General features: G+C 50.1%; 2 protein-coding genes across 3 annotated transcripts in view; one reads left to right on the top strand and one right to left on the bottom strand.

Annotated features, from left to right (window-relative positions):
* Window positions 1-12,933, top strand: part of Bcap31 (B cell receptor associated protein 31) — a 37,907-nt gene extending 24,974 nt beyond the window's left edge. Inside the window, exons 6-9 of the mRNA XM_050125098.1 lie at window positions 9,065-9,200; window positions 9,983-10,103; window positions 10,867-10,967; window positions 12,514-12,933. Coding sequence (XP_049981055.1) covers window positions 9,065-9,200; window positions 9,983-10,103; window positions 10,867-10,967; window positions 12,514-12,552 — 397 coding nt within the window. The 3' untranslated portion in view covers window positions 12,553-12,933. The remainder of the gene's footprint in view (window positions 1-9,064; window positions 9,201-9,982; window positions 10,104-10,866; window positions 10,968-12,513) is intronic.
* Window positions 12,934-16,903: 3,970 nt separating this feature from the next.
* Window positions 16,904-25,939, bottom strand: Slc6a8 (solute carrier family 6 member 8). 2 transcript variants are annotated; one of them, XM_050125089.1, is made up of 13 exons: window positions 25,030-25,939; window positions 23,363-23,494; window positions 22,430-22,679; window positions 21,907-22,039; window positions 20,659-20,793; window positions 20,464-20,567; window positions 20,245-20,369; window positions 19,609-19,721; window positions 19,353-19,490; window positions 19,170-19,272; window positions 18,973-19,073; window positions 18,729-18,899; window positions 16,904-18,429 (listed from the first exon to the last, which is right to left on the bottom strand). In XM_050125089.1, exons 1-13 carry the CDS (start codon window positions 25,289-25,291, stop codon window positions 18,289-18,291), a joined length of 1,908 nt encoding a protein of 635 aa, XP_049981046.1. In that variant the 5' UTR covers window positions 25,292-25,939; the 3' UTR covers window positions 16,904-18,288. The 2 variants fall into 2 exon arrangements, with proteins under 2 accessions (XP_049981046.1, XP_049981047.1); XM_050125090.1 differs by lacking the exons at window positions 19,170-19,272; window positions 19,353-19,490; window positions 19,609-19,721 and having other exon boundaries at window positions 25,030-25,932.
* Between the last annotated feature and the right edge of the window lie 801 nt (window positions 25,940-26,740).

The following is a 26,740-nucleotide window of genomic DNA, read 5'->3' as shown; positions in this document are numbered from 1 at the left end:
ATATATACACACACACACACACACACACACACACACATATATATAATATTAATCAGTGGAAAATGTTTCTCAATTGTCATTTTTCTATGCCTTAGCTAATCTGACCTTGTTTGAGTTTCCTGGTCCTTTTTGGGATGTCTGTGTTGCCCCCTGTTCTCTCTTTGCCTTCTGTGTTCTTTTATTTAATTTAATTTAAATTTTTTTAAAACTTTTTTGTTATACATACCAATCCAAGTTCCCACTTCCTCCACTCCTCCCATTCCCTCCACTTACCCCCGTCCCGCATTCCACCCCCCATTTACTCCACAGAGAGAGTAAGACTCATTGCTTTGGGGAAGGTCGAAGACTATAGGCTTAGCAAGGTATCCATCCAAAGAGAATGGGTTCTCAAAAAGCCAGTACAAGCAGTAGGGATGAATCCTGGTGCCAATTCCAGTGGCCCCTCAGTCTGCCCCAGCCATGCAACTGTCAGCCGCATTCAGAGGGTCTAGTTTGGTCTATGCTTGTTCCTTCCCAGTCCAGCTGGAGTTGGTGAGCTGCCATTATAGCTCAGGTAGACTGTTTCAGTGGTGTACCCATCATGGTCTTGACTTCCTTACTCATATTTTCACTCCTTCCACTCTTCAACTGGACTTTGGTAGTTCAACCCAGTACTCTGATGTGGGTCTCTGTCTCTGCTTCCATCAGTTGCTGGATGAAGCTTTTATAGTGACTTTTTCCCCCTTGAGGACATTTTCTTGATATAGTGACATTTAAGATAATCATCAGTCTGACTACAGGACAAGGCCAGTTTGAGCACCTTCTCCTCCATTGCTTAGGGTCTTAGCTGGGGTCATCCTTGTGGATTCCTGGGAATTTCTCTAGAGCCAGATTTCTTGCTAGCCCCATAATAGCTCCCTCAGTCAAGATATCTCTTTCCTTGTTCTCATCTCTGTTATTCTTCCATTTCGACCATCCCATTCCCTCAAGTTTTCCCCCTCTTCCGTTTTCCCCTCTCACCCTCCCTTCTTCCCCCACCCCCCATGCTCCCAGTTTTGTTAGGTGACAAAGTTGTCTATTTCAACTTTCCAGGTGGATCTATATATGTTTTTGCTTAGGGTTCATCTTGTTACTTAGCTTCTCTAAAATCATGAACTATAGGCTCAATATCCTTTGTTTATAGCTAGTATCCACTTATGAGTGAGTACATACCATATTCATCTTTTTGGGTCTGGGTTACCTCACTCAAGATAATATTTTCTATTTCCATCCATTTGCATGCAAAATTCAAGATATATTTTTTTTTTTACCACTGAGTAGTACTCTAACGTGTAAATGTACCACATTTTCTTATCCATTTTTCAGTTGAGGGGCATCTAGGTTGTTTCCAGGTTCTGGCTATTACAAATAATGCTGCTATGAACATAGTTGAACAAATGTCTTTGTAGTATAATTGAGCAGTTTTTGGGTATATGCCCAAGAGTGGTATTGCTGGATCCTGAGGTAAGTTGATTCCAAATTTTCTGAGAAACCATGATACTGATTTTTAAAGTGTTTGTACAACTTTGCATTCCCACCAGCAATGAATGAGTGTTCCCCTTACTCCAGACCCTCTCCAGCATAAGCTGTCATTGGTGTTTTTGATCTTAGCCATTCTGACTGGTATAAAACGGTATCTCAGAGTTGCTTTGAATTACATTTCCCTGATGGCTAAGGATGTTGAACATTTCCTTAAGTGTCTTTTGGTCATTTGAGATTCTTCTGTTGAGAATTCTTTATTTAGTTCTGTATCCCAATTTTAATTGGGTTATTTAGAATTTTGAAGATTAGACCTTTGTCTGATGTGGGGTTGGTGAAGATCTTTTTCCATTCAGTAGGCTGCCTTTTTGTCTTATTGACTGTATCCTTTGCTTTACAAAAGCTTCTCAGTTTCAGGAGGTCCCATTTATTTATTGTTGCTCTCAGTGTCTGTGCTACTGGGATTATACATAGGAAGTGGTCTCCTGTGCCCATGCATTGAAGACTACTTCCCACTTTCTCTTCTATCAGGTTCAGTGTGGTCGGATTTATATTGAGGTCTTTATTTATTAATTTCTTCCATTTTTTGTTTGTCTTTTCCTTCATTTCTTTAAGGGAGTTTTTCATTTCCTCTTTAAAGGTCTCCATCTTCATAAAAGTTTAGAATCGTTTTCTTCTGCTTCTTCTGGGTTAGGATAATCAAGTCTTCCTGTTGTATGACCACTAGGTTCTGGTGTTACCACGTTGCTTTTTAGGTTGTTGGAGGAATTCTTGCATTGGTGCCAGCAGTGTCTTTGCATCTTGGTTCAGTCCTTGCAGTAGCTGTCTGTGTCTTTAGGAACTGTTCTTGGTTTGCTCTATACTGTCACTGTCTGTGTCTCAGGGAGCCACTGAGGTCTCTCTTAGCCTGCTTTCTTGCTCTTCTCTTCTGGTTCGCTCTCTTCTTGGTCTGCTCTGTGTACTCACAGCTTGTGCTTTAGAGTCCTCTCTTGGTCTTCTCTGTGTAGTTGCAGTTTGTGTTTCAGCATTCCTCTGAGGTTGTGAGGGTGGGGGGTTGGAGGGTTTGGGGGCGGAGTGGGACTTGTAGCTTTCAGGGTCTGATGTATGGGATGGGGTGTTGGAGCAGTCTACCTGCAGGAAACTTACCTGCTATCTGGCTATAGAAGTTGAGATAGGTGGAGGAGGGGCCCGAGTTTTGCTTCATTATGGAGGGCCTAGAGAGAGGGGTGTTTCGCTGGGTGGCTGGTCACTCACTTCTTGGTCCTCTCTGTGTAGTACCAGGCTGTGTTTCAGACTTCCACTGAAGTTGCAGGAAGATAGGCAAGTTTGGGGGTGGGATGAGGCTAGTAGCTTGTGGGGTCGGGTGGTTGGGGGCAGGTATTGGGGCAGCCTACCTACAGGAAACTCTCTTACTGGCTGGCCAGAGAAGCTGAGACAGGTGGGGGAGGGTCTCAGGATTTTGCCCTGAATGGAGGGCCTAGAGAGTGGGGTGTCCCACCAGGTGACTGGTCACTCACCTCTTGGTCCTCTATTATAGCAAGCTTTGTTTCAGCCTTCCACCAGGGTTGTAGGAGGATAGGCGTGTTTGGGGGCAGGGTGGGGCTTGTAACTTGCAGGGTCCAGTAGATGGGGGGTATTGGGGCAGCCTACCTGCCTTCTGTGTTCTTACTTCACCGGGAGGAGCTGGACAGTCCCTGGTTGATAGAGTGGGGTAGATGGGTCAGGAGAGACAAAGGGCAAGATCTCTCAGTGGTGGACAGTTATTTAAGTAGTGCTATGTCTGTTCAGCTTCATGAATTTAAAAGATTTTTTTTGTAAGAGTATATGGGTTGGAGGAAAGCAGGAGACTCTAGGAGTGAAAAATCATCACAAGAAATGCAGGTGACTGAACTAAGGCAGTAATAGGAGTCAGGAAGGATGTTGTTGTCGGGGTTTCTGTCCTGCCCAGTTCCTGCAATTGTTAAGTCCCAAAGAGGTCTACATTAGTTATAAACTGATTGGCCTCATAGCTCAGACTTCCTATTAACTCTTATAACATATATTAGCCCATTATTCTTGTCTGTGTTAGCCATGTGGCTTGGTACCTTATTCGACGAGGCAGTCACATCTTGCTTCTTTTGTGGCTGGGTCACGACTGTAGACTAGGACTTTCTTCTTCCCAGAATTCTCCTGTTCTTATTGACCCACCTCTACTTCCTGGCTGGTTGTCCTGCCTAAACTTCCTGCCTGACTACTGACCAATCAGTGTTTATTTAAAATATAATTGACAGAATACAGAGCATTGTCCCACATCAGGAGGTGGTGTGAGAGGCTCTGGCAGCTGGGATAGTCTGCTCTCAAGCATATTGAATGTGAGGACCTGGTCACTGGCTAGAAAGGGAGCTCTGGCTGGATGAAGTAGCATACCACGTTACTTTAATCCCAGCACTCAGGAGGCAGAGGCAGGCAGATGTCTGTGAGTTCCAGACCGGCCTGTCTACAGAGCTAGTTCAGAACACCGAGAAACCCTGTCTCAAAAACAACTTCCCCCCCCCCCCCCATAAAAAAGAAAGGGAACTCTGTGGACTGCTTAATATGGAATCTTCTGAGCGAACAGCTCATGGATAGGGACAGCAGAGCACACTGGAAGGACAAGGCAGGCAAGCTACTGGGCACAGACAGTCAGGACTGAGTGTATTCCAGAAAGAGGAAGAGGTTTGGGAGCTGTAAAGGACATTCACCCATGGACGGGCATGGTTTCTGTTAGGCCAAAGTTAGAACCACAACAGAGTTACCATTATCCTTTGTGTCCACTGGCAGGAGCCTCCCCTAAGTGTTCTATTGCTCTATCTAGTTTTCCTGTTCTGTTGTGCCCTGATCTTTCTGACATGTCACCTTGGAGAGCCTTGAGTGTTACACCGTTTTTCTTTTGGAGCATGGCTGGTTTGATGCCCTATATCTTCCTTATTTTCATGGCTGCTGGTACTTAAGCTTGAGAGACCTTGGGCAATGGAAACTCTGGTACTACTCGCTTCACCTGGTCTTGCCTTGGCATCTCCTGGTTGTGGTTCCTTGTCAGGGTAGCCATCTCACCTTTTCTTCAATAATTGAGACATATTCAGAGTATCCCCTGGCCATGCCACATTGTAGACTGTATGCTAGACTGTAACAGCATAAAATCAGCAGGTGGCACTGTGACACCAGGGCTCTACTTGGCATGGGGCTGAAGCGTAGAAGAACTTGGATATACAACTTATGTCTGAAGGGATGGTTTCTCAGCTGAGGCTCTTCTGAGCCACATCATGGGACTTTTCAATTGGACTTGGTCCTTTTTCCATTTCCTGTTCATGTTTTTCTCCTGTTTGCTCACTGAGGCAGATAGGTGAAAAGTCCCTGTGAGCCATGTTTCTTTACTTGATGTATTTGGCCTGTTTCTCTAGAGGCCAGAGAGAGATTCAGCTTCTCTTGCCTTCTCTTGTTTACTCGGTCTTTTATGAAAGCATTGTAGCCCTGCTGAGCATCCAAGAATATTTTACCAAGAACACCAAGTTGAGTTCAGGTATTTGGGTGCCAAGGACACATCTGTATTCCGTTAAGTGTTGTTCTCTGGGCTTCATGTCTATGCTTGGATTTAGTTAATCTGAACCCTGAGCTGTTGTCAATGAGTACCCTAGACCTTGAGAAATTCTCTTTGACTCTTTGGTTTTTACTTATGCTTCTTATTTTTGTTTGGTTTTTTGAGACAGGGTTTCTCTGTGAAACAGTCCTGGCTGTCTGGAACTAGCTCTGTAGACCAGGCTGGCCTCAAACTCACAGAGATCTGCCTATCTTTGCCTCCCAAGTGCTGGGATTAAAGGCGTGCGCCCCCATCTTACCTGTGTTTTTTTAAAAAGTGAGTAGGTATGAACAGTTAATGTAACAGTGTTCAGAAGATAAAACAAAGCAATGCATGATAGATAACACGGCAGGAGTAGAGGCCCTGAAGTAGTCATTTCTGATTTCTGTAGGCTGATGTGTTTTAGGATCAGAGTACGGCAATTCTCAAGCTTGTCCTTGTTCACCATATACCACACTCAGTTCTGGGGGCCTCAAGACAGTGCCCGAGAGTTGACTAGCAAGTGGGATCTGGATGCGTAGCTAGCTCAGTGTGAGAAAGAGCAGTAAAATATTCCAGAAAGCTCACTCCGAGGCTGGCAAATGCTGGAAAGGGCCTAATCTGTCTTGCTGGGGCCCTAAGGTTTGGGGAGGAGGGCAGAGAGCTTGAGGTAGTGAATTGAGTTTTCCATGTAGCTTCTCAGCTTCCACTTCAGCCAGCTTGCTCACTAAAAGAGTGTGAGCCAGCACCCCTGCTGCTTGTTCTATCTTCTCTTTTGTTAGATAGTGTGGTAAATGCTGTATCAGCTTGTTTGTCCTCCTCCCCTCCCCCAGTGCCAGGCTGCCAGATAGACATGGGTTTTGCAAGAAAAAAATGGGCAGGCTTGGACCTGACAAGCAGCCTCAAACACGGCCCTTCCCCTGTCCCAGGAATGAAATTAGGTCACCTGGAAAGTTTCTTTTTATTGTACCTGGTCTGGGAGAGCAGAGATGGCTGCTATAGGACCAGCCTAAGGTATTTGTAGCGTGATAGGGCAATCCAATAACCGAATATCCTGAGAAAGTGGATACAAGAGCCTGGAGTGTACTGGGGGCTGCTGTGGGAGCATCAGAGGGTACCTCCGCAACAAGAGTTTCCTAAGGGAGGTGGTAGTTGAACTGGCTAAGAAAGAATATGGTGGTTGATGTGTAGAACGAGGCATGTTTAAAGGATGGTGATGGCTTGGCATTACTTCCATACAGTGGGTCAAGCAGAGGAGAAACGAGTCAAATTTGTCAGCTCTGTGGTGAATGTGAATTCTGTACAGATGCCAGTAGGCAAGAGGCACCAGGCACTGGCAGTGGGATGACTAGAGGGTATCCTCTCTAGAGTTGCTATGGAAAGCGCTGAATAGTGACTTGGGGTCAGGAACAAGGAGGACAGAGTCCGAGACAGCTTACATGCTTGGAAGTACAGCAGGAACACACTTGGCAGTGCCCTCTGATGGAGTAAGGGAAGACCCATCTTGGCAGGCTGTGTTTGGAGTGTTTGTGATAACATCAGAAGCTGATGTTTAGTAGGTAGTTTAATTGTGAGTCTGGTAGCAGATAAACACTTTAGGAGATAAAGTTAGCTGGAGGAAAATCTAGAGTACAGAGTAGACACTTGAGGAACATGGCAGACATCTTAAAAGTGGCCTGTTAGTAGCAGCGTATGTTACAGAGTGCATATCCTCTGAAAATTCAAGAGTGGTTAGAGGATGCAAGGGCAGGGAATAAGTGGGAAGGAGAGAAGATGGATGTAACTGGAAATGGCGAGAAAGTTGATGAGGAGAAATTGTAGGCAAGGGCATGAGATGCAACATACAAGGGAAAATGACCCCCAATCAGCCTTGAATGGATTAGAGGCATAGCTCCAACACAGGTGGTACGAAAGAACTGCACTGTGTATGTTAGGGGTGCCAACGAGGGCATTCTGGTAGGGAAGTGAGAAGTGTCCATGACAGCCAGAGGAAGGAAGATCCGGACCTCATTGTTATTGTTGTTGTTTTCTTAATGGTTGGAAACCAAAGGCCAGAATTGTGAGCAGACATTGTCCAAGATCTTATGCTTGGGTATCCTGGTATATCTGGTATATCTTCTGTGGGTATCCTGAACTATCTAGGAAACCCTAGTTTGCAATATCTGAGGAAAGCCTTGGATAGCACAGAAGATAGCTGTTGCATTGTGGTTGTCATTCCTAATAGTACTGCCTTTCTGGTTGTGTCATCTACCCCTGGGGTGATAGCTGTGGACACTCCCTAGCAGCTATCTGCCTGTCCAGGTAGGAGTGGGAACCCTTGGTTTTACTCACTCATCTTTGCTAGGACCCAAAAGTGTCCATGGACCCCATCTTTACCATTAGGTGGCATGCATTGGTGTCTCCCCCCCCCCCCCAGCCATTTCTAGATATGGAGTGGGCTTTCTTAAACTTTTAGAGATCTGTTCGGGAGCCAGGAAGCTTCTGTTTTGGGAGTTGCTTTTCTTTTTGGCTTCTCTGTTACTTCTGATCACTGTATGTCAGGCCCATGACTTCTTGCTGGCTATTGGAGTGCTTGGTAACTTCTTCTGCTTTCAGGGCCTCAGCCCAGTGGGGGGCAGGCTGGTGGGCAGCTCGAGGCTGAGGCAGGGAAACCTGAGCTCTAGGCCACGAGGTCTGGGCCGCTAATTTTAGCGAGCACATGTCACTGGAAACTCTCCTCTCCTGCCAGGAGTCAACAGCCTGGTTCTCACTGTGCCACCGGAGACCCCTCGGAGTGTCTCCCCAAAGCAAGACCTACAAGACCCCTCTATTCCACATGTGCATTCCCAAAAAGGGTTCTTCTAGAGCCCTGCAGAGCCTGGGCTGAGGGTGAGAATAGAGCTCTGTGTTTCTGGTTCCCTTGCCTGCCCAGGCTGTAGGTGGAATGACAGAGTGCCAATGCATCATGGACCAGAGAGGCCAGCCCTGGAATAGGCTACCAAGGCTGCTGCTGCTCCTCTGAGCAAGCACTTTTGTTGAAGTGCCCTGGAACAGGCATCAGGCATGTTTTTTTTTCCTTTTTCCCCAGGCCTCTGCATGCACTTTGCCTGACTCCAAGTGCTGTGGCTAGACTTTCCGAGACATGTGGGAAAGTACTCTCCTTTCTTGGCTGCCTGAGCAGTGTCTTTCTCAAGACTGTAGCAAGTCCTTCTGTCCTCTATCTAGTCTTACTGTTCAGGGACCGGTGCTTATCCCCACTTGCTATCTGTTTACCTTTCCAGATGCTTGAGACAGGCAACAGACACCTGTGTCCTGGTTGCTTTTTCTCTGTTCCAAGTAGCGAAAGACAACCTCAGTTTGAATGCTATTATATACTAGCTACACTATGGCAGCTGGTTGTAAGATGTGTTTGGGAGGGGGGTTTGGAGAAGAGTTTTTTCTACTCATGTTGGGACTTGGAAGCTGAGAGAGAATGTTTTTCAATGCAGGTAGATGGGAATTGGAATTATAGTTATATGAATTTCTGGCTCTTTATCTTAGATATATTGCTTCATACTGATGAACCACAGTTTTCTGTCAAATGAGGGTAGCAAAAGTAACTACCTCATAAAGTAGCTATGAGAAATTCACTTGGCATGTTGGAAGTACCCAAATTTGTTTTTCTGACATTGTTCTCTTAGGGAGGCAAGCCTGACCTCGCAGTGAGGCAAACAGTGCTGAGGCTTGTCTAGCACATCTAGGCCCTTACCTGGAAAGTGCTGGTGGTTTAAGATCTTTTTCTGTATAGCTAGGCCATGCCTGGGTGTGCTTCTGTTTCCAACCCCTCCCTGAGATACTTCCCAGAGCCCAGTGTAACTGTTTGGGGGAGGTGGCAGAGGACAATTCCTGGGCCACACTTTGTGTTGCCAGGTCCAGGCTGGAGGCAGTCTGAACAGGTAGCAGCCAAGAAGCGTTCTTGCCAGGCCGTTTGCTCTCGTGCTTCTTACTTCTCCCTCTTTTTGTAAACAATTGCAGCTTACTTAGACGCCTGGTAACTCTCATCTCCCAGCAGGCCACACTGCTGGCCTCCAATGAAGCCTTTAAAAAGCAAGCAGAAAGTGCCAGTGAGGCGGCCAAGAAATACATGGAGGAGAATGACCAGCTTAAGAAGGTGAGTCAAGTCTGCCTTCTAGAACCACATTTCTAAGGGTCCACAGGGGTCACTATTAGGCTGGGACCCATGTGAGAGTGCTGTTGCCTGATAAAGGAAGTTTTTAGTGGGGAGGGTGTGCCTGTTGAAAGAATCTGGGGTGAGTCTGGTGCCTTCTGTTAGCTGGTAGAGGCACAGTAGAGGAAGAGGGTATACTACTATTGTATCCATATGCTGGTGCCAGTTGCAGTTTTCTCTGATGAGAATAGATCTTCTGGAAGCAGGGACTTCTTATTCTTCAGAAGTTAGCTGTCAGTGCAACACTTCCAGCAACATGGGGCTAATGGACCCCTTGGTACTAGGGAAGAAGCAGAGACCAGTTTGTTAGTCTGTAAGAGGAGGTGAAGTGTTAAGCTAGGAAGGAGAGTGATGGTTTGGAGATGGGTGGGGTGGATAGGAACAAATTTTGGGGGCATTTGCTGCAGGAAGAGAAGGAATAAGAGTAGTTAGGTTATCTGGGCAGAGAGTTCCAGGTGACAGCAAGTTGAGCTTTACTGGTGGGAAGGTAGGTCTAGGGGCCAGGGTAGGCAGAGTGTGTGGCCTATGAGCTTGCAGCAGGTGCCCTACTGGCTATTCTCCTTTCCTCAGCAGCTAGCCATAGCCTGGTCCATGCGTAGGAGCTTATAGTGGTCAGTTCTGTCTTGACATTTCCAAAAGTGCAAGTAATTGTTGGAGGTAGCTTGAGGAAGTACAGTTCAAAGGAGTGCACTGGTCTGGAGATGCTTCACCTTCACTCTCCCTAGGGAGCTGCCGAAGACGGAGGCAAGTTGGATGTTGAGAGTGCTGAGGTGAAGTTAGAGGAGAACAAGAGCCTGAAGAATGACTTGAAGAAGCTAAAAGATGAGCTGGCCAACAGCAAGAAAAGTGAGATTGCCCTCTTGTTACACTCCTGCATACCGCTGCCCCCTTGTATCAAGTATTAATAGTATACTTCATGTGCAAACTTTAGAGTTGGGTAGAAACAAACATAGCATTCTGCACCTTTACACCCAAATGTGACTAAGCAAGCTCACGGCTAGAACATTTTAGTGGTTTAGGGCTTTGGAGAAGCCCTAGCAGCTGCTGTGCATGCTTTAGTAGTGCCTACTAGGGGTTTCTTGTCAAGACAGGCAGGCGGGGGGGGGGGGGGGGCCCCAGGATGCTTGGGAGCTGAGAACAAAAGGAGTGTCAGGAAGAATTTGTGTGGTCTATGCTGGTCTATGCTCCCTTTCTCCCTTCTCTTTTCCTTCTCCTGCATTAAGTCCAGACACATTCAACACTGTAGACATTGGCCACTGATACTCTGTAAGGTATCACTGTCACTTAATGCTGGGATTTTGCTCATGGCCTCTCACTCCTGGCCATTCGAAAGGTCACCCCTCCTGAGAACCATTAACATCCCTCTATTGAAGGGACTCATAGGGGTGGTGCTCTGACTTTTTGTTCTGTGTACCTTTTGGGTCTTCCCTTCCTTTCACCTCTCTAGTGGAAGACATAGAAGGCAGAGACATTAACAAACACTGGAAACTGTACAACCTCTTTTGAGACAGATTCAGAACAATTTTCCATGTTATTCGTAGGTAGGTGTTTTTTCTTACATAATCCTAGTCTTTTAATTTCTTCCTGTATTTATTTGTATCGTTGCCAGAGCTAGAGAAAGCTGAAAACGAGGCTCTGGCCATGCAGAAGCAGTCTGAGGGTCTTACCAAGGAGTACGACCGTCTGCTGGAAGAGCACGCCAAGCTGCAGGTCATTGTCTCCCTACCTGTAGGTGTGGGTTAGAGTTTGGGCCAGGGTCCTGCAGCACAGTTCCTAGGGGAGCTGGGGAGCCTGCTGCTTCTTCTATAGGCCTTGCAGTAGGTCTAGATGTCTTACTGGTGTTGTTGCTCTCCTGCCCTCCCTTGCTGCCTCTTTTGTTGCTAAGTGTGGGCAGACTCAGCTGCTACAACCCTTAATGCAGGAGGTATGGCATGGTACTAGATGCTGGGCTGGAACCTACTAAGGGCAGCTCATATCAATAGGTTGGCTCTCTCTGCTTTGAGCCCTTACTACCTTAAATCCAGTGACAAGCCCTTAAAGAGGGGGTACTTATCATTCTAGGCTATTACCAGCTGTGGTAGGGGTTTTATCAGGAACATGCTTGGGAAAGCTGGGTGTGGTGGCCACACCTGAAATGCCGGTACTTTAGGAAGCTGAGGCTGGAGAATTGAGAAAATTCTAGGTCATTCTAGACTAGATACTGTGACCCTATCTCAAAAAACAAAACCCTTCAATAAGTAGGGATCTTGTTCTAGCTACCTCTCCTGTGGGATGCAGGGGGAGTAGTGTTTGGCAAGTGAGGAGAAAGCTTCAAAGGGTGCCTCACCTGGTAGGCTCTGGTTGTTGATCTGAGTTTTTAGGCTAGCCTCACAACTCCAGGTATAGTTGGAAGCTTAGGTGGTCAGGAAGATGAGTGGAAGGAGACAAATAGATATTCCTAGATTTGTTTGGTTTGCATTAGGTAGTGAGTTAGAGGGAGAGCCCAGCCCCACAGGGAGTCCCTGTGCCCTCAGAATATACCAGACATCTGGAAAGGACTTGGGGGTTGGGGTCTATGTGTCCATGCACATGTCCACACATGACTATGGACACCAGAGGAAAACCTTGGTATCACTCTTCAAGAGCTATCCAGCTTATTTTTATGAGACAGGATCTCTTATTGGTCTGGAATTTTTGAAGTAAACTAAGCTGACTAGCTATAGAGATCTGCCTCATATGTCTCCCAACTCTGGAATAACAAGTATGCTCTACTTTACCTATTTTTTTATGTGTTCTGGGGATTGAACCTAGGTCCTCACGCTTTTATGACAGATACTATCTCCTGACCCCTAAGGATTTGGGTTTTAAGAACACCAGTGCGTAGCACACAATGGTGGAAAGGCCCCAAATTGGAACTTAAAGGTTGGTGGTCTGCTGTGTGCTCTAGAGGAGGTCTTGGTTCTGCTCTCATTGTAGTAAAAGAGAGCTGAAGTTATCACCTCCAGCTGCCACTGTACCTGATGGGGCTCAGTTCCCTGAGGTCCTGCCAATCCTCTCCTGGCAGTAGGTACAGGGTCTTCCCTAGTGGATGGATGGGCTGATACACTCACCCTGGCAAGCTTTTGGGTACTGTTGAGGGTAGGGTACCTTGTTTGCCTGGGTATTTGCTATTAACAGGAGAGAAGAACCAAGTGTTTGGGGGCATAATACTAAAGGCCCAAGGGCTTGGGGTTAGGCTCTGCTAACTTATTTCTTTGGGGTTTCTTTCCTTTTCTAGGCCTTAGTACGTGGTCCCTCGGACAAGAAGGAGGAGTAAAGGCTTGTTTCTCCCCCTCCCTGCAACTGGCTTCCTCCTGATCCGTGCTCACTGTTTACTACTGAGAGCTTACCCTCTCCCTCTGGTACTTGGGTTTATCCCCTTCTACTTCCCCAGTTTTTTCCCACAGCTTACAGATCATTATTTTGACTTCTTTACACACACCTGCCATCAAACCAAAAGGGACCTGATTGTTGCTCATTTGGAGTAATTTGCCATGGTCCTGCCTGGCCAGGGCACTTTCCAGTCCTAGAAGTGTAGAAGAGCACTTGTGACCTGGCCTGCAGTTGAGCCCCATTTATTTTGCTGTATGTCCTTAAGGTGGTTGTGAGGCAGGTCAACTGTTTTATCCTGAGGACAATAAATGTTGTTAGGTTACAAGCTGTTTGTGTCTGAGTTTTTGGGGATGGTTCTGCTTCTGCCCTCTCAAAACTGAAGAGTGTCCAGAAGGTTGCACAGGTTCAGTGTGACATTCTTCCTTTCCTTGGACTTGTTCTTAGCCCTTGAAGAGCAGGCTCACGCTTGCCCTCAAAACTCCTGCTTTCTTTGCCCCTGTTCTTCCCCCTCTTGTTCCGCTTCAACCAGGACAACTCTACTTTATGGCTCTTAGGGAGTGTCTGTCTTGTCAGCCTCCCTGGGAGCTGGTAACTGTCTGGAAAGCCAGGTAAACCAGCAGGACTTCCTGGTGCTTTCTCTGGGTTCCTATTCATCACATTTGGGACAGATAGAATGTGGCAGAGCGCCACCAGTCATTCGCTGCCCAACCCCCTCCTGAAGGTTTACAGCGTGACCTCTGACTAATGCTGACTGGGAGAGGAGACTGTCCTTGGCAGTGACCTAGAACTGGCTAGGGCAGAACAAGGCTGTAGAGAGGGGCTGCAAGGCAATCAAGAAGGGACTGCAGAGTGCTTGTGTCTCTCTACTGCGCACTGGCTATGAAGATTTACAGGATGGGATGGGGTCCTGCCTCTGCACTGACTTGTTTTTCTGACAGGTCCATGCCCTCATTGCTTACTTCCTTAGAGCAAGATCAGCCTGCAGCTAAGCTTCCCTCCGACAAGGCACAAGAAAGGGCCTGTTCCTGATCAGATGCTTGTCACCCCATCCTCCCTGTTAGCCTTCCTGCTCAGGGTGTGTGCTATGCCTACTGTCTGTGAAGACTAAAGAAGACTAAAGAGGGATTGTGGGAGCTGGTTAGTGTCTTTTGGGATTGGAGTGACTCCCGAAGATGTTGATATTGGCTAGAAGTTGACAAATAACTGTGTTCCTACTTCTGTCTGGGATTAGGCCAAGCAGCTGCCTTCCCAAGCATCCTGTCACTCTTACCCATCCTCAAAGCATGGCTGCCCTGTAAGGAGGCTGCCCCTTTCCCAGCAGTCTAGAGGCAGTGCCCGTGAGGGTAGAGGTAACACCCTCTGGTTGCTATGCCAAGGCATAGGACTAGTCTGCTTTTCCAGGAAGTGTTCCGGACTACTTTGGGCTTCCCTAAGCTTGCTTGTCTGTGCTTTGGAAGGCTAAAGTCCAGATCACCTCTCCTGCTTTTCTACTCCAACCCTGACCACTCTCTTCTCTGGCCCAGCTCCTGGGACAGCCTGTCTGATGGTTCTTCACTCTATTTTCTCACTCTGCTTGAACGTTTTGGTCTCAGTTTCCTAAACCCTTGTATAAAAGCTGATTTCTTGAGTAAATAGGCCCCATCTATTGTAGCATCCAGTGAAGCACACAGTGAACTCTGTGAAGTTGCCTTTCTGTGATGCTACCAATTTTTTGTATTTGGTGTTGTGACAGTTTGCTGGGAAGGCCTTTAGTGTGACCCCCACTAGGGTTCTTATCCAGAATAGATACTTGGTGGAGAAAGCCTGAGACTCTAAGCTCCTCATGGGTGGAGTTAGTTGAGAGAGAGAGAGAGAGAGAGAGAGAGAGAGAGAGAGAGAGAGAGAGAGAGACTGGTACGAGGGCCTGGGAAAAATCTACTGGACTTTGAGAAGATCTTCTGCAGCTGAAGATAACAGGCTGAGACTTAGGAATGAGAGCAAGAGGGAGATTGGGAGTAGCACTCTGGGCAAGAGCACAGGGTCTGTGAAGAAATAAACTGAATAAGAGTGCTAAGAAGGGGACAGGGAGGCTATAGCCTGCACCAGGTGATGCCTGCTTCCTGCTCTGCATAGAACACAACCACTTTGCACATAACAGAACTAGGACTGTCTGGTTTCTCCTGTGGCACAACATACTCATCAGAGGCTGACCTCTGTGCACTACGTCCCACCCTTCCAAGACCTGTCTTGTATCACCTTTTTATATTATGGTAAAACATAAATTCATATACTTGTAACACATAAAACTTCTTTGTGGTGATATTTTGTTTGCTCTAATAAATAAAGCTTGCCTGAAGATCAGAAGGTGGAGCTAGCCACTGGTTAACCATAGAGGCCAGGCATGGTGGCACACACCTTTGATTGCAGCACTTTGGATCTCATGCCTTTGATCCCAGTACTTGGGAGGCACATGCCTTTAATCCTGCCACTCGGGGTTTGAGACAGGATTATGGCTGGGTGGAAAGAAGGATATAAGGCAGGAGGAGACAGGAGCTCACCCTTTCTGTCTGAGGATCCGTAGAAGTAAGAAGTCTCTCTCTCTCTCTCTAGTGGCTTGCTCCTTTGCTTCTCTGATCTTTCAGCATTTACCCTGGTATCTGGCTCCATGTTTTTATTATTAAGACCAATTAGAATTCACATTACACATCTTCACCATTTTCAAGTGCATAGTTTGATGGCTTTAAGCAGTTGGACATCACAATTAAGTGCTCATCTCCCCATATTGCATCTGTCTCCATTAAACCATGTTCCCTTAACTCCAACCCCTGGTACTCATCATCCATAGAGATGGATTTGACTGTTACAGGAATTTCTTGTGAGTACAATCATACAATGTTCTTTTGTAAGTGGCTCATTTCACCAATCATGTCCTTCAGGGCCACCCATGTAGCATATATCTCAATTTCCTATTTCAGGCTAAGTAATACTATATTTTATGAATAAGCCATACTTGAATTCATTCATGTATATTTGGGTTCCTCCCTTCTTCTATTCATTGTAAGACCTAGGGTCTTACACATGCTAGGCAAGTGTTCTACTTCTGACCTCTATCTCCTGTTCTTTTTATGTTTTGAAACAATCCGTATGTTGCCCAGGATGGCTTTGAATTTATGATTCCCCTGCCTTAGCTCCCCAAATAGCTGGGATTGCCAGGCTAAGCTAACTTCACCACCCTACCATGCTCCACACCTTTGACAACCAGGGCCTTGTGTATGTTAGGTTCTGTCATGGATCATATCCTTAGCTACTAGACTCCTTGAACTCACTCTGCAGCATAAGCGACCTTAAACTTTTGGTCTTCCTGCTTTAGCCTCCTGAGTAGCTGATTTGATAGGTTTGCTACCTGGCCCTTGTTGACTTCTTTTATTGCAATTTTTAGTGAGGTTTTTGTATGTGGCCCAAGACCACTCTTGTCCAAGTCTCCACGATCTCTTTGCTACACAGTGAACTATAGCACCATCTTAATCCTTGTTGGCCAGCCAGGCTGAGTCTCCCTTTGTACTCACTTATGCTCTACCCCCAGCTGAGAACTTCAGAAGTTTTAGCTCCAGGCCAGATTTTCTAGAACTGCAAACTCCTGTGTCCATTTGCCAACCAGAGATCTTCCTTTGGACAACAAGACATGCCCAAAGCCAACTCCCAGTTGTCATCACAGGACCTGGCAGCACCATTCATCCTGTGTCTCAAGCCAAATCTCTGGTGTTTGTCTTGACTCTTCAGTCCTGCATCATGTAGTCATCTACAGCCCCTTCTGGCCCTGCCAGCAAAGTAGATCCCAATCCAAAGAACCCCCTCTACCCCACTAACTGGTGCCACAAACCAGGTCCAGATGCCGGTCCCTAGTCCGTGGATCAAAGTTACATCTTACTGTCTGTGCTCCCAGTGTACCCTTTACTTTTCGATCTTGGAAAGCTACTTGCTCAGGAGCACACTTCTGTTGATCTTTAAAGTGCAGGGCTTACAGCCACAAGCTATCATGCCTGGTTCGGTAAGATTCTTAGAGCAAGCAACTCCTGGCTGTAGCCTCCCTTCTCTGCTGTATTTGTTCCTATTGAACTTATGTCACCCCATGCTCTTCACTCTGGGGGACTGAGGCTTTATTCCTGCATTTCTTCCCCACTCCAGTTTCTGGCATGGTGCTAGGTGTAGAGCCCCTCACACTAGGCCTTACCTAATGCCGAGTTGGAGCTGGAGGAAGGCCCCACAACTATCTCCCCACCTTATCCATCTTCCAGAGAAGCAGAAGCAGGAGCCAGTTTTGGAAAATGAAGTGTTTTTATTGCTATGTTTGCAGTGGCTTTTTTAGCACAGTAAGAATGTCCCCAAACCTGTACTCTTACCCAGCCCCATCTCCCTGGCCTAGTCTAGCCCTGTGTGAAGGAAGCCTTTCTAGGGGCTACTTGGCTATTTCAGGCTTGACAGGACATAGATGTGAGTTTAAAAGCTGCTACGGAAGACTTGAGATGTCAAAAGTACATCAGCCTTTAGCTCAGAGGTGGGAGCTGTGCCCAGGATCCCTTCCTTGGGCGATCCCTGCAATCATACCCAGCCCAGGAACAGGGTGTGGGCAAGCCTGAGCATGCCAGGTGAGCAGACCCAGATCCCTGGGACAATGCAGTAGCCTTTTACCCCATAGGCTTAGGGGCAAAGGATAGTGTGGGGATGCCCTTGAGGCTCCCACTTACCCACTCCAGTTTCAGCTGGAGACCATACAAAACATCCATACAACAGACTCACATAGTCAACAGCCTAAAGCTTTTGTTTTGCCTATGAAAGTTAAGTATAAATTCACACTCCTTGGCTAGGGTCAGAAAAGAAAGGTGGGGATGTGAAGGACAGGAGTGGTAAGGTGGGGACGGTTGGGGCTTTTTAGAAATATACAAGCAGAAGTCTCACTCTCAGTTTTTTTTTCTTATAAAATGTGCAAAATACAAGCCTCCTTTGCCCAGAGGCTCTGTTTAACTTCTGGTATTCACCTTCACTAAAAGATAAGAGACCTACACATCTTCTATACACGCACATGCGTGCACAGATACACACACACACACATTCAGACCCAAGCTCATACAGTTAATTAATAATGGTGGCAATTGGCGCAAGAACACAAGGTTCCATTGCTGACTGGCTCTCTAGCTTCTAGAATAGGGGTGGGAAGAGGGGTCTAATCCAGCTGAAACATTTGCCTTGTTTCCACTGTCCCTCTCTTGCCTACTCTCCTGTCCACCTTATTCTTTCCCTCCTCTCCTGTTCCCCAAGCTGCCACTGTAGTTTGCTGGGTGAAGGTGTGGTACAGAGCAGAGCTTAGGAGGCAGGCAGGTGGGGCTGGCAGGGCTAGGAGGTGGGTCCTGGGAACTGAGAGGAAGGACAAGAGGTGGGACCTGGAAGCAACGCAAGTACCAGCGTGGCTGGGGGCTGGGGAGGAGAGGCATCTATTTTTGGTGGGTTGTGATATTTTTGGCGTTTTATTAAAAATGGAAAAAGTTATTTTTGTTAGCACTCATGGTGCTTCCTCCCCTTCCCCCCCAGGCAGACCCCCGAACTGTCAAGGAAAGGCAAGCCCCCTGGTGGGATGGGTAGAGGCTAAAGCAGGGGCTGCTATGGCTACCAAAGGATGAGCTGGTGATGTGAGCTGGGATGCCTATTACATGACACTCTCCACCACGACAACCTTGCTGCTTTCAGACACTGGAGTCAGGGTGGTCAGGCCCCTGACATCTGCATCCTGAGCTCTGTATTCCAAGTGGTGGAGGCCCCAGATAGGCTGGGTCAAGTGCTGCCAGCGCTGTGGGAGAGGAGAGCACATTGAGCCAGCCTCCCATGAGTCACTTGCTCTACCCCATGGCAATAGCTTCTGCTACCTGCCACCAAGGCAGGTCCATTTCTCTTAAGGCACCCTTCCAGGTCATGCTTCCTACAATGGGAAGCAGGGTTAAGTGACCCTTGTGTGGAAAGTGAGAGGTGGGCCTTGCTTCCTTGGTTCCACATGAAGTCATGATAGGTTAGCTTTTCTGTAGTCTGAGCTGGCTGTGCTTCTGGATGACCGTTTGCCCCTCCCAGGAAAGAGTGGGGTAGGGACCTTACCTCTGCCATGGTTCCTTTTGCCCTGAGGAGACAGCCCAGGAGGTGGAGGGGCACACACAGCATCGAAGAGAGTGCAAAGGCCCAGCCAATGGCTTCGCCCCACCATGGGTACACGTAAGTATTGTTGTAGACCAACGGCTTGTAGTATACAATATTGAAGATGAAGATGCCCTGTGTGGACACGTGTCTTCAGTCGTTGGGGCCCCATTACACCACCCCACTTGCCTAGCTTCCCCAGTCTTACCATGCAGACCAATGGGGTGAAAAAGGACCAGCACCATTTCATCCAGGGGCAAGGTCGGTACCCAATCATACAGGCAATGTCATCCATGAAGCGGTCAGCTCCTGGAATAGGGTGAGGTGGATGGGAAGGATAGAGTTGGAGAGTACCCCTTCCATTCCATCCTACAATTTCTAGTCCAGCCCTTCACCCTGACCTACCGTAAACCCAAGCTACCACCACACACTCCCAAAAGGCTTGCCACAGCAGGGTAGTGCCACTAGCTGAGTAGTAGTCAAAGAGCTGGAAGACGTACATGCCGCCCTGGAGAACAGAGCCAGGTCAGGAAGGATGATGGCCCATGGCTGGAGACTGACAGTAGTAGCCCACCTTACCCTACTCACATCAGTCACCATGGAGAGATCGATGACAAAACAGAGGACACAGCAGAGAGCCACGGAGATCTCCCTTTGGAAACGGAAGTAGTAGGAGGCCGGGAGGAGATCCAGTAGCCCGGTGATGAAGCCCTCCACACCTACAAACTGTGTCCAGGGCAGCTGAGGCCCAGGTCTCCCATGTCCCCGTGCATCTCTTGCCCAATGTGCCAAGCCCCGTGACCCCCAGCCCCTACCCCATTCCTGCCCTAGAGCTCCTGCAAACCTGGCTGTCCAGACCGAGCAGCAGCAGCATGAAGAAGAACAAGGCAGCCCAGAGTGGGGCCACAGGCATCAGTGTGACAGCCCGTGGGTAGGCAATGAAGGCTAGACCAGGCCCTGAGTGCAAAGATGCAGGGTGAGACTGGCCCTCAGCACCATCCTGAGTACCCTGATGCTCAAGGTCATGCCCATCCCCCAGATAATAAAAACTTGGGGGCTATTTGTGCCTCAGCATGGCTAGACCCATTGAGGTCCTACAGGTACCTCACACCAATAGTCTGGAAGGCTGTGGTCCTTGGTAGCCTCACCCCATATTAGCAGGACCTCCTGACTCACACTACTTTCCCTGGGCTCAAACAGCCATGGCAGTTTCTGGTTGCCCTGGGGTGACACAGCAGGGGCTGAAGGAGCAGCTCCTTTTCTATCTCCAGTACTCAACAACTATGAAGACACACCCTGCAGCCTTAGAGGTAGGTGGCAGGAGGCCCTCCTGGCTCCAGAGAACAGCCTTGTTTCACCTGCATAGAGCCATCTCAACAGCTAGCTGAACTCGTCTGTCACATTTTAGAATGCTTTTGTGCATGCCCTACATCAGGGTAGTTCTGCAGGTCTGGAGGTGGGCTGAGGTCTGGCAGCTCACCTGATTCTGCCACCTTGGAGATGTGCACACCCTGCTCTGTGGCCATAAAGCCCAGGATGGAGAAGACCACAAACCCAGCAAAGAAGCTGGTCCCACTGTTGATGAGTGCCAGGATGATGGCGTCCCTGGGGGTGGAGGGGCAGAATGTTCTGGTTTAGGCAACCCCACTGCTCCAGGGCAGGGCAAGGCAGGGCAGGTAGGGCAGAGGCGGGTGCCTACTTGTAGCAGTTGTTGTTGAAGCGATTGTAGCTGCCTAAGGCTGTGAGGGCCCCCAGGCCGATGGCATAAGAGAAGAAAATCTGGGTCCCGGCATCTATCCATACCTGGAAGGGATGGGCAAAGATCAGAGTCATAAAGGACCCTACTCAACAGGCTGTGCCCCCAGTCTTGCTGTCATAAAGCACCTTTCCTCACCTGGGGGGACCCCAGCTTTGACCAGTCAGGTTTGAGATAGTAGACGATGCCATCCAGGGCTCCAGGCAGCAGCACCCCTCGCACGAGCAGCACAACAAGGACCACGTAGGGGAATGTAGCAGTGAAGTACACGATCTAGGGGGCCAGGGTGCTCAGAGAGGTTCTGAACCCCTGCTCCCCTTAAGTGGCCACAGTCTCCCCAAACTGCAGTCATGCTCAGAATTTAGGTGAGGAAAGCCAGTAGCACTCATTCTATTCCTAAATGACCAATCATCCCCAGGGAAGCTACGGACCAGCCTGGAGCCCAGGCAGCCTCATAGCAGGCACTAGTCAGCTGTAGGAGGGGAGAGACAGGATCATGGCATTCCAAGGTGAGGGTCCCTAGGCACATCTAATGTATACAGAGGAAAATCAGTCCATGGGGAGTGAGAAAATGTGAACTCTCCTGATGGGCAGCTTCTCAGTATGTCCATGTGGGGACATGCCTATGAGGACAGGAAGGTTTGCGGAGTATGGGCAAGGAGAGAATCTGTGGCAATGTTACATGGGATTGTAATAAGTACATATTCCTCAGAGCCCTGTGGTCCCAAACTCCAGGGCATCCTTGATAGGGCGGTGGGGTCCATGGCAGCTAGGGATTCTAGGTGGGCAAGAGGACAGGGTTGGTTTTATAGCTCAGTGTTATTGGTGATGAGAGAGAGAAGGAAGGAGGGAGAGGGAGGGAGAAAGACAGCCGTTGAGGACCCTGTTGGGAATGAATGTTTGCAATCTGGCCCTCTAGGCACCTGACCATGTTCCATGGCTTAGCAGTTTTAATATGTTGGTTCATCTGTATCTGTAACCTGAGAGGGAACCTCTGAAGGAGGGCTATATGAAGTCTTCCTGGGGGGCCTGAGGATCATAGAGGTGAGGAGAGCCCCAAAGATTAGGCATCTAGAGATAAGTAGGGATAAACAGAGAGAGGCGGAAGAAAAGAGAAAGGGTTGAGATGGAGTGGTGGACATGGGGAAGGGTAGGTATGGCCTGACCTTTCACCCTCAGGTCTGAAGGCTACGAGAAATAATGCCCATCAACAGGGTGACAATAGATCTGTCTACTCTATAGGCTTGAGCCTCAGTATAGTCACCTCCTGTTGTGTTTGTGTCCCTCCCAAGCAATGCTGTCCCCCCCCCCCCCCCCCCCCCCCCCCCCCCCCCCCCCCCCCCCCCCCCCCCCCCCCCCCCCCCCCCCGCCTGCTTCCAGCTATACCTTTCCTGTTGACTTGACCCCTTTCCACACACAGAAGTAGACCAGCACCCAGCAGGCCAGCAGGCACAGGGTCACCTCCCAGTTGAGGGCCCCTGGCACCTCCAGCCCCGTAGAGAGCCTCAAGACTTTGTTCCTAGGGTAGAAAAGAAAAGAGGGCACCTGAGGGTCATATCAGCAGAGGGCACAGTGACTGGGATTTGCTTTGGAGTTGATGGGTCCTCCCTCACCACAGCCCTGATCTGTAGGACTGACTACCCCAGATCATCCTCACCCCAACCTTCTGTAAATATGCAGTCTCAGCTCCTTAGCCAGGTCAACATGATAGGGCAATGGCAAATGACATGTTGCTATAGGAGCAATGTCTATAATCTCCACGACTGACCTAGGCACTCCAGGAGGATAGGGACAGACAAAGCCCAGGAGTGGGTTTTGCATCCCTGGCCATGTGCCCCAGGGCTTGGCCACATATAGAGAGCCCAAGGGATGAGATAGGACGGGCTTGGCCCAGAGGCACCCGACTCACTCCCAGAACTCGATGACAGGTGATCGACGGTCAGCAAGCTGGTCACATGTGAGGTTGGCCAGGCTGGCATTGGCACAGTCTTCATGGCGAAAGATCTCCACACAGTCAGGAGTGTTCCAGGTGTGACCACATGTGGCCCAGGGCAAAGTGGTAGTGAATGACTTGACCAGGTAATAGAAGCCCCAGGCCAGCACCATGATGTAGTAGGTGTTGCAGTAGAAGACAATCACCATGGAGGCATAGCCCAGGCCTAAGGATGAGTGAGAAGCTTCCTTTTATTCTGGGCTTCTTTATGGCCATGTTTCTACCACCCCCATTATCTCCCTTTCCAGAGCTGGCACTGATTCTTGCTGAGTTCCTGACAGCTTGCTTCTTGCATGTCTCCTTCCTTCCCTGTATTCTACTTCCCTTTATCCTGCCAGAGGCTTCTCCAAACTTGGAGCACGACTGTGGGTTCCAACAGTGGGCTACCTTTCCTGTCTGTCTCCCGCTAACATTTGCCGTGTTCCTCTACTAATATCTGTACTTCAGCTCCTTTATCTAGCCCAGTGCTAGACAGCCCTCCTCTCCTACCTTGTGTGGCTACTATATTCTGCTGCTAGTCCAGCTTCAAATGCTGTCCCTTTCCCAGGTCCCACTGCCACCCTGCAGCTACAGAAGGCAAGGACAAGGACCTCTGCAGTGAGTCAAGTGTGTCCAACAGGTCCTGTCCCTAAGCTTAACTGTTCTGCTTCATCCTTTTCTTAAAAAAGCAAGCTTGCCACTCCACCCTAGTTCCTGACTCTTCAAGTTAACTGTAGATTCTCTCCTGAGCCTGGAAGGGTATTACCTAGGCAAGATTTCTTCATGTGGATCATAGCTATACTCTGTTCCCCTGCCCTAGTCCCAGTAGTTGAAAAAAGGAGTACTGAGAATTGGCTCAGGGTGGCTCACCTTTGAATACAGGGCAGATGTTCCAGACATTGATGCTGCCGGCCTTCATGAACTGGCCCAGTGAGATTTCCAGGAAGAAAATGGGGATTCCTCCAACCAGGGCAATCAGGACGTAGGGAATAAGGAACACACCTAGTGGAGGAAGCATAGAGTGGACTCGGGATGTGTCCCAATGAGCTCCCACAGTAGGCAAGGACTTAACCCAAACCCTTCAGCCAAGCTGTCCAGGCCTCACAGACCAGACCAGCTTCCAAAGTCCTAGAAGGCACAGGCAGAGCTCCAGTCCCATGACTTCCCACTGGGTGAATCAGTGCAAGAGTGGTCACTGACTCAGAGGCTCAAGGTGAACAGTCCCAGGAGATCTACTCTATGTTTGGTGAGAGGAGGCACAGTATTCTCTGTACCATGGGGTCCCTGGCCTGTGGACACCACCTAGGGTGACTTCACAGGCATCAAAACCACACAGGCTTATGCATGCAGACCATCATTTTTGGCAGGCAGCAGAACAGGATGGAATGGCTAGGATGTGTGCACGCGCGCGGACGCACGTGTGTTTTCCAGGCTGGGTGTTCAGTCTTGGGGGCTTGTTCAAAGGCAGTGTGCTCAACTACCCTGTACTTTGTACTCATGAGGGTCACAGGAGAAAGATGGGTGGGTGGCAAGGCTCTGCTAATGGGGGTATTGGTGTAGGACAAAAGTAGACAAGGAAAGGGACGGAGGCAAGATTTCAGTAATTAGATGGGCTAGTAGCAAGGAGGGGAGAACAGAGCAGCTGCAGCTCTGACCTGTTTCCCCCTACTGCTCTCTAGGACCCCCTACTCTGCTCAGGCTCAGCTCTTTCAGCTACTCAGTAATGGAGTTAAACTGCAGTTTGCCAGGCAGGCTCCTGCTCCCAGCATCCTTTCCGTGTGTGACCTTGGGCTAGAGGCCTTCCCTCAGGGACTCAGTTTCCCACCCATCACCTAGCTGCTTTAGCTCTCAAGGAATCCAGTTCTGCTTTGCAGTTCCAGGACAGGCAAGTGCCCACTACTGTTGCTAAGCTGAGCTTCAGCAACTGGGCATGGGATGTGCATGCAGTTTAGTGGCGGCGCCAGTCGGGCCAGGCCGCAGACTTCCCAAGCCTGGCTCAAGCACCAAGTGTTCCAAGCCTGGGTCAGAGGGGAGGGAAGAGAAGAGAAAAGGGAGGGGAGGGGAGAGCGTGGGGGAGGGACAGAGTGGCCCATTGTGTTTGTGTGTGTTCCTGTGTGCACACGTGGGGGGGGGCACACAATGTGTCACTTGTGTGCCTGACCCACGGGGGCAGGCAGGGCTCCTCACCTCCCGGAGTCCCCTCCACTGGGGGCAGGCCTTCCCTTCCCACCTCAGTGGCCAATCACTCCCAGTCTGGGCTGGAAGTCTGGGAAGTAGCCCCCTCAGTTCATCAGGAAGCTCTCCTTGATAGCTTCCCCCTCCACTGCCAGGCACATGACCGGTGAGGGGGGTGGAGGCTGGTGCGCTGGGTCACTGAGTGCTTGGCCTGTGAGGGGGCACCATGGCCCCCACGCGCTCTGGGCGGGCCTCCCCACCCTCTGGACTTCACCCCACTGCTCTGGTGGGCCTGTGGCAGGCTGGGGGTGGGTACTGATCCTTGATGAGAAGCCGGGATGCTCAGGGGCGGGGGCACTCACCTCCGCCGTTCTTGTAGCACAGGTAGGGGAAGCGCCACACGTTCCCCAGGCCCACGGCGAAGCCCACGCACGACATGATGAAGTCCATCTGGCGTGTCCAGGTCTCTCGTGGTGGCACGGCAAGGCGGGCGCCGGGCGGCCCAAGGCCCGTGGGGCCATCGCCCTTGGCTGGGGCACCGTCGGGCCCGGGCACGATGAGAGGACCCTTCTTTTCGTCACCAGACACACTATAGATACCGTTCTCGGCGCTCTTCTTCGCCATGGTCCCTGGGGCCGCGAGGCCGGGCCGGGGGTCGCGGCGCCTTGAGGGTGGCGGGCGGGCAAGGGGCTTCGGCGGCACCTGGAGAGAGGGCCCCGAAAGCACGGGCCCGCCCGGGGGCCTCGGGGGCGGCCGGGCCGGGGGACGGGGCGGCGGGCGGGCGGGGTGCGGGACGGCGGGGGCGGCGCAGTCAGAAGCAGTCCACGAAACACTTGAAAGTGAGCCTGAAGAATCTCATGTGTGTCGGGGGCCCGGGAGCGCGCGGGCGGCGGTGGAGCCTGACCGGGCGGCGGCGGCTCCCGAGACTCCTGCCCGCCGCTCCGGTGGCGGCGGCTGCGGCGGCGACTGCTCGCCTGGCCGGAGGCTCACCCTAGCGCGCCGCGGGTAGCATCGAAAGCCCACTGTCTGCAAGCGGCGGCCGGAGCAAGGGGCCTGCGGCCCGCCCCCCCCCCTCCCCGGCCCCGGCCCAGCTCCGCGCGGCTGTCCTCGCCCGCGGCTCAGCTGGAGCTAGCGGCTCTGGTGGCCCCGGGCTCGCCTCGCCCCCTCCTACCCGGTGGCGGCTGCTACAGCCGCTCTCCGGCTGCGGCGGACTCAGATTCGCCAAGGCACTCCAACTGTCCGTCTCTTTCCCGGCGCTACCGGCTGCTGCTTAAGAACCGACTCCCGGTGATGTCACTGTCGCCCCTCCCCCACGATCCGGCTGTTCCCTTCCCCCCCCCCCATCCCGCCCTCCCCGTCACTCCGCCTACCTCCTCCTCCTCCTCGGGAGAGGCAGCTTTAGTTCGGTGCGGGAAGGCTGCTACCTGGGGCGCTGGCCAGCACCTCCTCCTCAGTGGGCCGAGCCGCCAGTCGTTCCAGGATCACCTGGCCCGGGTGGGGCCAAAGTCCCCTCAGGTTTTTCTGAACCACCAGGAAAACGGAGTCCTTGGCTGACTTCCAGACATCCTAAGTCCTTCTCCTTTCCTCTACTGTTTCTAGCCTGGAGTCTCCCTTCCTGGTGGACCGTCCTTCACCAAGGTTCATCTAACCTGCCTCATGTCTCCCATTTAGGACCTAGGGAGAGTTGGGTATCCAGGTGCAAAGTTTCTTGGTACCTGCACCAAAGTAGGTGCCCTTGTCGGTTGTCTCCTGAAGGACTATCTCTGCGTTGGCTTGGAGAGGGAGATCTGCCTCCAGGGGTTCTGTGGAACTTTGCCAGAAGCACTGAGCTGTCTCCTCAAGACATTTAGGCCTCCCCAAAGATAGGCTAAGGGTCCAGGTGTCAGCTCTGGGTGTGACCAATTTCTGTGTGTCTCCAGAGTGAGCAAAGGCTAGCTTGCCTGGTTGAGGATCAGCGTTCCAATTTGTCACCAAGGTAGAGGAGGGGACTCCATGATACTCCAGTCAGTCCACCCTTTGCCTGGTGTGGGGGTGGGTAGGGCGTGTACCTATGGGTACGGGGGGGGGGGGGGG

This window comes from Alexandromys fortis, unplaced genomic scaffold, assembly GCF_014885135.2.
Source record: "Alexandromys fortis isolate MF-2015 unplaced genomic scaffold, M_Fortis_MF-2015_v1.1 scaffold_225, whole genome shotgun sequence".
NCBI lineage: Eukaryota > Metazoa > Chordata > Mammalia > Rodentia > Cricetidae > Alexandromys > Alexandromys fortis.
This window is presented reverse-complemented; position numbering and strand designations above follow the sequence as displayed.